This window comes from Salvelinus fontinalis, chromosome 8 (genome assembly GCF_029448725.1).
Source record: "Salvelinus fontinalis isolate EN_2023a chromosome 8, ASM2944872v1, whole genome shotgun sequence".
In the NCBI taxonomy this organism is placed as follows: domain Eukaryota; kingdom Metazoa; phylum Chordata; class Actinopteri; order Salmoniformes; family Salmonidae; genus Salvelinus; species Salvelinus fontinalis.
Genome location: NC_074672.1, coordinates 43,416,748 through 43,426,422, shown reverse-complemented (window position 1 = coordinate 43,426,422; position 9,675 = coordinate 43,416,748). Strand labels below are relative to the sequence as shown.

Sequence of the window (9,675 nt, the reverse complement as noted above, 5' to 3'; positions counted from 1 at the left end):
TGGTTCAACCCTAACCTCATACCTAGCTTCATGTCCACATCCTGGTTCAACCCTAACCTCATACCTAGCTTCATGTCCACATCCTGGTTCAACCCTAACCTCAAACCTAGCTTCATGTCCACATCCTGTTTCAACCCTAACCTTAACCCTAACCCTAGCTTTATGTCCACATCCTGGTTCAACCCTAACCCTAACCCTAACCCTAGCTTCATGTCCACATCCTGGTTCAACCCTAACCCTAACCCTAACCCTAGCTTCATGTCCACATCCTGGTTCAACCCTAACCCCATACCTAGCTTTATGTCCACATCCTGGTTCAACCTTAACCTTAACCATAACCCTAGCTTCATGTCCACATCCTGGTTCAACACTAACCTTAACCTTAACCCTAGCTTCATGTCCACATCCTGGTTCAACCCTAACCTTAACCCTAACCCTAGCTTCATGTCCACATCCTGGTTCAACCCTAACCCTAACCCTAACCCTAGCTTCATGTCCACATCCTGGTTCAACCCTAACCTCATACCTAGCTTCATGTCCACATCCTGTTTCAACCCTAACCTTAACCCTAACCCTAGCTTCATGTCCACATCCTGGTTCAACCCTAACCTTAACCCTAACCCTAGCTTCATGTCCACATCCTGGTTCAACCCTAACCCTAACCCTAACCCTAGCTTCATGTCCACATCCAGGTTCAACCCTAACCCTAACCCTAACCCTAGCTTCATGTCCACATCCTAGTTCAACCCTAACCTTAACCTCATACCTAGCTTCATGTCCACATCCTGTTTCAACCCTAACCTTAACCCTAACCCTAGCTTCATGTCCACATCCTGGTTCAACCCTAACCTTAACCCTAACCCTAGCTTCATGTCCACATCCTGGTTCAACCCTAACCTTAACCCTAACCCTAGCTTCATGTCCACATCCTGGTTCAACCCCAACCTCATACCTAGCTTCATGTCCACATCCTGGTTCAACCCTAACCTTAACCCTAACCCTAGCTTCATGTCCACATCCTGTTTCAACCCTAACCTTAACCCTAACCCTAGCTTCATGTCCACATCCTGGTTCAACCCTAACCTTAACCCTAACCCTAGCTTCATGTCCACATCCTGGTTCAACCCTAACCCTAACCCTAACCCTAGCTTCATGTCCACATCCTGGTTCAACCCTAACCCTAACCCTAACCCTAGCTTCATGTCCACATCCTGGTTTAACCCTAACCTCATACCTAGCTTCATGTCCACATCCTGGTTCAACCCTAACCCTAACCCTAACCCTAGCTTCATGTCCACATCCTGGTTCAACCCTAACCCTAACCCTAACCCTAGCTTCATGTCCACATCCTGGTTCAACCCTAACCCCATACCTAGCTTCATGTCCACATCCTGGTTCAACCTTAACCTTAACCATAACCCTAGCTTCATGTCCACATCCTGGTTCAACACTAACCTTAACCTTAACCCTAGCTTCATGTCCACATCCTGGTTCAACCCTAACCTTAACCCTAACCCTAGCTTCATGTCCACATCCTGGTTCAACCCTAACCCTAACCCTAACCCTAGCTTCATGTCCACATCCTGGTTCAACCCTAACCTCATACCTAGCTTCATGTCCACATCCTGTTTCAACCCTAACCTTAACCCTAACCCTAGCTTCATGTCCACATCCTGGTTCAACCCTAACCCTAACCCTAGCTTCATGTCCACATCCTGGTTCAACCCTAACCTTAACCCCAACCCTAGCTTCATGTCCACATCCTGGTTCAACCCTAACCTTAACCTCATACCTAGCTTCATGTCCACATCCTGGTTCAACCCTAACCTTAACCCTAACCCTAGCGTCATGTCCACATCCTGGTTCAACACTAACCCTAGGCCTAACCCTAGCTTCATGTCCACATTCCAGCTCAAACCTAATCCTAAAGATACATTTAAATATAAAGCTCGCATTCAACTGATTGATGTGCTATATTAATCAGGAGTGATGAAATATGAGCAATCATAGTTGTTGTTGTTAACACTTGGATTCCATAAAAAAAATCTGCGTTTTTCTATTATATTCTGTAAACATCTAGCAGCCTGCACCACATTTACAGTTGGGCTTGTTCAATTACTATATTTTATGTTTAGGCCCATTATTTACTTTATTGTATCAATCAATAGCCAATCAAAATGTTAATTAGATCTACATTGCTTTTGCTTACGTATGACGTAAGCGCGTCGACTGGTTGAACGTTTACATTTAAAATCAAATAGTATTTGTCACCTGCGCCGAATACAGCAGGTCAAGACCTAACAGTGCAATGCTTGCTTACATCCCCTTAAACCAACAATGCAGTTTTAAGAAAATAGAGTTAAGAAAAATATTTACTAAATAAACTTAAGTAAAAAAAGTAACACAATAAAATAACGAGGCTATATACAGGGGGTACAGTGACAATGCTTGGGTACAGGTTAGTTGAGGTCATTTGTACGTTGGTAGAGGTAAAGTGACTGCATAGATAATAAACAGCGAGTAGCAGCAGTGTACAAAAATCTAAAATATATATTTTTTAAACTGAAAGGGGGGAGGGGGTGTCAATGCAAATAGTCCGGGTAGCCATTTGATAAATTGTTCAGCAGTTTTATGGCTTGGGGGTAGAAGCTGTAACGTTTGGGGGTAACGTTAGAAGCTGTAACGTTAGCGCCTGGCTAGCACTAGCAGTGAACTGTCTGAGTGCTACCGAACAAAAGCTTTAAAACAAGCTGATTTGTAGCGGCAATCGGTATTTTAACACGGAAAAATTGATTATCAAGTTCTAGGTAATTATATCTTCCAATTCGCGTTATGTTGGCGTGTGTCTGTCGACCTTGCCTAACGTTAGTCCCGAATCTTTGTTGTTCTGCCTGCGTGCGTGGAAGACTCAGATTACGATTGTCTTTTTTTCTCCAGATTTCCAATGTGTCAACCACTTAAAAACAATTTAGATACTAACTAAACCACTTAATTGACATGATCTGACACGTTTGCATATTTGTTGTGGATATTTTGGACTCATTTGGGTTAGCTTGCGCAAAAATAGTAACCGCAACGTGTCTCGCGAAGGTCATCGAATGCACGATGCATATGGGGTAACGTTATTGTAATTTTGACATTTCTTGCTAAATGATATGCTGTTTTTAACATGGTGTGGTTGTTTTTAAGGTTTGTGTTAGAAAACGCAGCGTTCTTTTACAGGAAATAGTGTACTTTTCTCCTAACACAAGGCAAAGGTCCAAGTCCCACAGCGCCATCTTATGGTCGTGTATTTGTAATCTCTGTTGAAAAATAAATTCATCATGTTATTCAGAAATATTCATTACCATCGAGGATTTTCTCAAATCATTTATTGTGCTTAAATTAGTCATTTGGCAATCAAACACAATGGCTGTTTGGGCATCAAAGGAACCAAGCATCATTAAAGTGGCCAGGCTCCTTTGTTCTCTATTGCTTTATGACACAGCAGGCCCACTCAACATTTGTCTGGTCATCTCCCCATTGGCATTGTTCGCAAGGGCCACAGGTACAACACTCACACCTAATGTGCTGAGGAAGTCTTTTCATGAAGCACTTTCAGTATAAGTCATTGGAAGGCAAAAATGGGATTGTTTATTCTGAAATGTACAAAATATGAAGTGGAGGATGATGTTTTGTTAAAGTGGTTGCAATCTTTCAATTCAATTGCACACAACCTGTTTCTGTTCTTCAGATAAAGGCTCAGAAGTTCCCCTTCTCTCTTGCCAGTCAAGATGGGAGGAGCTGTGAGCGCTGGCGAGGACAATGACGAGTTGATTGACAACTTGAAGGAGGCACACTACATCCATTCGGACCTGGTGGAGCGGGCCTTCAGGGCCATCGACCGGGCCGACTACTACCTGGAGGAGTACCGTGACAGCGCCTACAAGGACCTGGCCTGGAGGCACGGCAACATCCACCTATCAGCCCCCTGTATCTACTCGGAGGTGATGGAGGCCCTGGACCTTCACCCTGGCCTGTCCTTCCTCAACCTGGGCAGTGGGACTGGGTACCTCAGCACTATGGTGGGACTCATACTGGGTGAGTTGCTGTAACTGGTTTAGCCAGCAGCATACCACCCAGCATCCCACTGCTGGCTTGGTTCTGAAGCTAAGCAGGGTTGGCCCTGGTCGGTCCATAGATGGGAGACCAGATGCTGCTGGAAGTAGTGTTAGAGGGCCAGTAGGAGGAACTCTTTCCTCGGGTCTAAAAAAAAATATCCCAATGCCCCAGGGTGAGTTACTGTAGCCAACAGTACAACCACACTGGGCCTGGGTGAGTTACTGTAGCCAACAGTACAACCACTCTGGGCCTGGGTGAGTTACTGTAGCCAACAGTACAACCACTCTGGGCCTTGTTGGAGTTGGAAAGGGGGAAATCAGCAGGCCAACTGATTGGAAAAGTTGATTGAAATGCATTGTGGATGTTTGTTATTTTTCTGTTGTAATCCTGGTTCCAGGTCCATTTGGTGTGAACCATGGGGTGGAGTTATATGCTGATGTGATTGAGTATGCCTACCAGAAGCTAGACTACTTCATCAAAACCAGCGAAAGCTTTGACAAGTGAGAGTCTTTACCTCTGATTGGCTTTCCAGTCTACAGCAGCCTTGAAGTGTTCTCTCTGTCAGTAGACATCGTGGCTCGTTGAATATCAGGTGGCAGTGTGTAGCCTGGAAAATAGATAGTTTTTCTCTTTTTGTTTATACTGTATTTGTGTTTTTTAGGTTTGAGTTCTGCGAACCTTCCTTTGTGGCGGGGAACTGCCTGGAGATCCCCTCTGAGAGCAGGCAGTATGACAGGGTGTACTGTGGGGCGGGGGTGCAGAGAGACCATGAAGTATTCATGAAGAACCTGCTGAAAGTGGGGGGTATTCTGGTAGTGCCCTTGGAGGAGAAGGTGTGTATACTCACACTAACTAGGTTTCCATCCAACCTTTTTATGCGAGTAAAGTACTTCAGTCGGACAGAAAATGTCATGACAGGCCAAATTTGTCAGTGAACTCAGCAAATGTCGACAAAATAAAACACGCTACAGAAGGTGTGATCTTTTTGTCTGTAAAATGTATTATGCGATAAATGGCAGTGAAAGTGCCTTTATGCGCAAATATTGATATAATAACCATCAAATTGAAGTAAACTTGGAGTCACACAATGATATGTTGTGTGGTCTTCCGACTACGACTCAGGAAAGCATGCAGTTTATGAGGCTACAGATGAAATAAGTTACGAACTTCACAGGGTGGTGAAAGTGCATGGGTGATGAGCTTAAAGAAAATGCGATGGAAACCCATTGTATTTTTTATTTACATACATGTAATTATGTCCCATACACAAAAGGCATGTACTCTAATGCAGGGGTTCCCAAACTCAGTCCTGAACCCCCCCCCCCCACCCCCCCGGGGGACCGTTTTGGTTTTTGTTCTACCACTACACAGCTGATTCAAATAACCATCTCATCATCAAGCTTTGATCATTTGAATCAAATGTGTAGTGTTATGGGCAAAAACCAAAACGTGCACCTGGGGGTGTGGGTGACAAGACTGTGTTTGGGGAAACCCCTGCCCTAATGTACCCTCTTCTTAGCTGACCAAGATCAGGCGTACAGGCCAGAGCAGCTGGGAGACCAAAAAGATCATTGCTGTGTCCTTCGCTCCCCTGGCGCTGCCCCAACAAAACACCAACGGTGAACCCAAGATCGTCCCACTACGTGAGTACCTTGTCACTTTGGGATGTTATAACATGGAAGTCAGAAGAGATAAGTGAAACACTATAGAAAAACCCCCAGCCGTTTTCATCACTATCCAAAGCATACTAACGTTGTCACATTCTCTCTCCTTTTTGATCTGTGGTGACCCACGGAGCAGCCATGTTTGAGGTGCGGACGCTGCAGGAGCTGGCTCGTATAGCCATCCGCCACACCCTGAGAGTGACCACGGACAACGGGGAGGGTCAGCCACGGGGTCAGGGCTCTTTTGGAGGAGGCAGGGGCCTGGGGGTCAGTGGGCTCCACAAGTACGGCCCACGTTTTAAACGCCGGCGTGTTCACCGCCGCCACTGCACCTCTGTAGTGCTGGCACACAAGCGTGTGGTGAGCAATGCTGACCCCACCCCTGCTCCCCTGGACAACAACAACAATAACTGCGGGGGGGAGGAGGATGGGCAGCGAAGGGTAGCCCGGGAGGAGGAGGAGGAGGAGGAAGCAGAAAAGGAGACAGGGGAGCTACTCCCAGCAGAGCCACCTGTAAACATCCTGAGAGAGAGGATTCTCCTTTTGCCCCTCCCGGAGCCTCTGAAGATGTACCTGCTGTACTGCCGGGAGAAATGACTTCTCCACAGATACAGCACCCAGCAGAAACCAACAACATCTGTCTGGGTCTCTGTTACTGACTGGGTCTCTGTGTCTCTGTTACTGACTGGGTCTCTGTGTCTCTGTTACTGACTGGGTCTCTGTTACTGGCTGGGTCTCTGTTACTGGCCCCTGACTGTGTCAGTAACAGAGACCCAGTCAGTAACAGAGACCCAGTCAGTAACAGAGACCCAGACTCACTGTTTCTTACTCTTTTCCTGTCACTGTAAGAAGGAGACATATTTGACCCGTATGGGAAAGGTTTCACCTTGGGGATAGAAAGGTGTCTCTAGGTTCTCTGGTACTCAGTAACTTAGCTTTCTCAATGGTGCAGATGTTTTAGACAGCCAAACAGATCAATTATGTTAATGGATTTTTGTTTCAGTAGTTGCGAATTGAGGATCTATGTAATTTAACTTTTTCACTCAACCCAACAGAAGTTGTTTCCCCCTTAAGCTGTGTGTGAGAATGGAATACATTATATATTCTGTGCTGAGTGAGCCCTAGACCTATGGTGGTGTCTGTTATCTGGTTGGAAGACATGGCTCTACCTATTGGACATCACCTGCAGCCACATGTCCCAGAGCACGTTGGTCCAGATCTTCTGTACTACGAGAGACTGGAAGAACCATCTGAGATTGCTATCGAGCCTTGTGCTTCATAAATGGAGAGACTGGGGGAGAAGATGGGATAGTGTCAGAGTGGAGGAGAAAGTTTGTCATTTAAGTAGTTTCCAGAAGCCAGAGAGATGTTTGACCTCTGATTAGAGGTGGTAGAGGTGTCTGTTGATGAGAGGTGGTAGAGGTGTCTGTTGATGAGAGGTGGTAGAGGTGTCTGTTGATGAGAGGTGGTAGAGGTGTCTGTTGATGAGAGGTGGTAGAGGTGTCTGTTGATGAGAGGTGGTAGAGGTGTCTGTTGACATGCCTGTGGTTTAGAGACACCTAAACGTGATATTATTGTTTGACTCTATTTTGTTAGCAGACTGGCAGTGGATATTAGGTGTTTCTTTGAGTTAACTTTCTTGAGAATAAATGCAGGAGACTCTATGATGCCATGATCATGTCCAGCAGATGTTTCAGTTTGAACATGACAATCAGACTAGGGATGATCATGCTTCTTCCATTATGATGGATTCTTGTAAATGTATTTACTTTTCCCTCTAAAATGGTTCAGTGCCATTGTTAATTCAGTCAGTTCTGGAAAATAATTGAAATTTGATTCATAGGTAGATAAAAACTGGGATTTATTTTTTCATTAGTTGAATTTCATTACCTTCTAAATTAATTAAGAATAAATTAACTCCAACCCTGACGTGTACATTTATCCAAAGCTGGTCTTTTGGTTTACTCTGTAATCAATAGTGAAAGTTAGTTTACAGAGGATCATGTTTTTTTTCTTCTACATAAACTATATATACAAAAGTATGTGGACACCCCTTCAAATTTGTGGATTCAGCTATTTCAGCCACACCTGTTGCTGACAGATGTATAAAATCAAGCACACAGCCATGCAATCTCCATAGACAAACAGTCAGTAGAATGGCCTTACTGAAGTGCAGACTTTCGTGCCACCGTCATAGGATGCCACCTTTCCAACAAGTTAGTTTTGTCAAATTTCTGTCCTGCTAGAGCTGCCCCGGTCAACTGTAAGTGCTGTTATTGTGAAGTGGAAACGTCTAGGAGCAACAACGGCTCAGCCACGTTGGGGTAGGCCACACAAACTCACAGAACGGGACTGACGAGTGCTGAAGCGTGTAAAAGTTGTCTGTTCCCGGTTGTAACACTCACTACCAAGTTACAAACTGCTTCTGGAAGCAACGTCAGCACAAGAACTGTTCGTCGGGAGCTTCATGAAATGGGTTTCCATGGCCGAGCAGCCGCACACAAGCCTAAGATAACCATATGCAATGTCATGCGTCGGCTGGAGTGGTGTAAAGCTCGCCGCCATTGGACTCTGGAGCAGTGGAAACGCGTTCTCTGGAGTGATGAATCACGCTTCACCATCTGGCAGTCCGATGGACAAATCTGGGTTTGGAACAATACCTGCACGAATGTATAGTGGCAACTAAAGTTTGGTGGAGGTGGAATAATGGTCAGGGGCTGTTTTATATGGTTCGGGCTAGGCCCCTTAGTTCTAGTGAAGGGAAATCTTAACGCTACAATGACATTCTAGACGATACTGTGGCAACAGTTTGGGGAAGACCCTTTCCTGTTAGAGCATGACAATACCCCTGTGCACAAAGCAAGGTTAATACGAAAATGGTTTGTCGAGATCGGTGGGCAAGAGCTTGACTGGCCTGCACAGAGCCCTGACCTCAACCTCATCTAACACCTTGGGGATGAATTGGAATGCTGACTGCGAGCCAGACCTAATTGCCCAGCATCAGTGCCCAACCTCACGAATAATGCTTGTGGCTGAATGGAAGCAAGTCCCAACATCTAGTGGAAAGCCTTCACAGAAGAGTGGAGGCTGTTATAGCAGCAAATGGGAGACCAACTCCATATTAATGACCATGATTTTGGAATGAGATGTTTGACGAGCAGGTGTCCACATACTTTTGGTCATGTAGTGTGCCATGCCACTGCTATAAGCCTGGAATGACATAAGACAGGAAATGCATGTAGCTACTATGTGTGCTGTCAAAACAGCAGAGAGAAAAAAGAAACCTTTCATTTCTGACTGATGCCATTTTGTTGATGTGTGAAGGTTTATCTTTTTGCTTGTTTAGTTATTATACATTGTGTAGTGGTCATCTGCATATAAATACAACTTTATATATAGATATATTCTTTAGCTAATACTTGCTACAGATATACCTTAGTTACAGACTGGATGTTAACCTCTTGCCTCGATTCAACATTCAGATAAGTTCAAAACTTAAGTCAGCCTCTGGTGTCACACCTACAGTATGTCGCATGAAATTGGCATTTGAGTCAAAACGATTCTGATTTGTCCTTTTAATATAACGCTTTCACATTGATTCCAAATGTTAAGTGATAAAGCTTTACTTGGCCAGGCAGACTGCTTTGTTCATCCGACTCATAGCACGTGTTGTGATCGTGTACATATTAATACTGTGGTAGAATATGAGCGATAAGGTCTGAAGTCTTTCGAACCAGTCCTTAAGTTCTGTCAAATGTATTTGTGTTGTACTTTTGCACCGTGTTTTAAGGATGTTATTTTGGAATTTGAGCCGTACTTTTGACTGCTGTTAATAAAGTCCGTTTATGCTAAAGTTGAGCATGTGCTCATATAATTTATAGCACTAACGCCACCACACATCAGTTTCACT

The 9,675-nt window shown here is 44.7% G+C and overlaps 1 protein-coding gene across 3 annotated transcripts; it reads left to right on the top strand.

Annotated features, from left to right (window-relative positions):
- Positions 1 to 2,477: 2,477 nt before the first annotated feature.
- Positions 2,478 to 9,618, top strand: LOC129861285 (protein-L-isoaspartate O-methyltransferase domain-containing protein 2-like). Of its 3 annotated transcripts, none has more exons than XM_055932569.1 (6): positions 2,478 to 2,807; positions 3,734 to 4,080; positions 4,499 to 4,601; positions 4,763 to 4,934; positions 5,621 to 5,744; positions 5,902 to 9,618. In XM_055932569.1, the coding sequence occupies exons 2-6, from the start codon at positions 3,774 to 3,776 to the stop codon at positions 6,360 to 6,362; spliced, it is 1,167 nt and encodes a 388-aa protein (XP_055788544.1). In that variant the 5' UTR covers positions 2,478 to 2,807; positions 3,734 to 3,773; the 3' UTR covers positions 6,363 to 9,618. The 3 variants fall into 3 exon arrangements, with proteins under 3 accessions (XP_055788544.1, XP_055788545.1, XP_055788546.1); XM_055932570.1 differs by having other exon boundaries at positions 2,478 to 3,116; XM_055932571.1 differs by lacking the exon at positions 2,478 to 2,807 and adding an exon at positions 3,123 to 3,547.
- Positions 9,619 to 9,675: the final 57 nt, after the last annotated feature.

Excerpts from the sequence above, each read along its gene's own strand:
- LOC129861285 (XM_055932569.1), top strand. The coding sequence starts at position 3,774 with ATGGGAGGAGCTGTGAGCGCTGGCGAGGACAATGACGAGTTGATTGAC. Across the intron at positions 4,602-4,762 it reads ACCAGCGAAAGCTTTGACAA|GTTTGAGTTCTGCGAACCTT; the intron begins GTGAGAGTCTTT and ends TGTGTTTTTTAG. Across the intron at positions 4,935-5,620 it reads TAGTGCCCTTGGAGGAGAAG|CTGACCAAGATCAGGCGTAC; the intron begins GTGTGTATACTC and ends CCCTCTTCTTAG.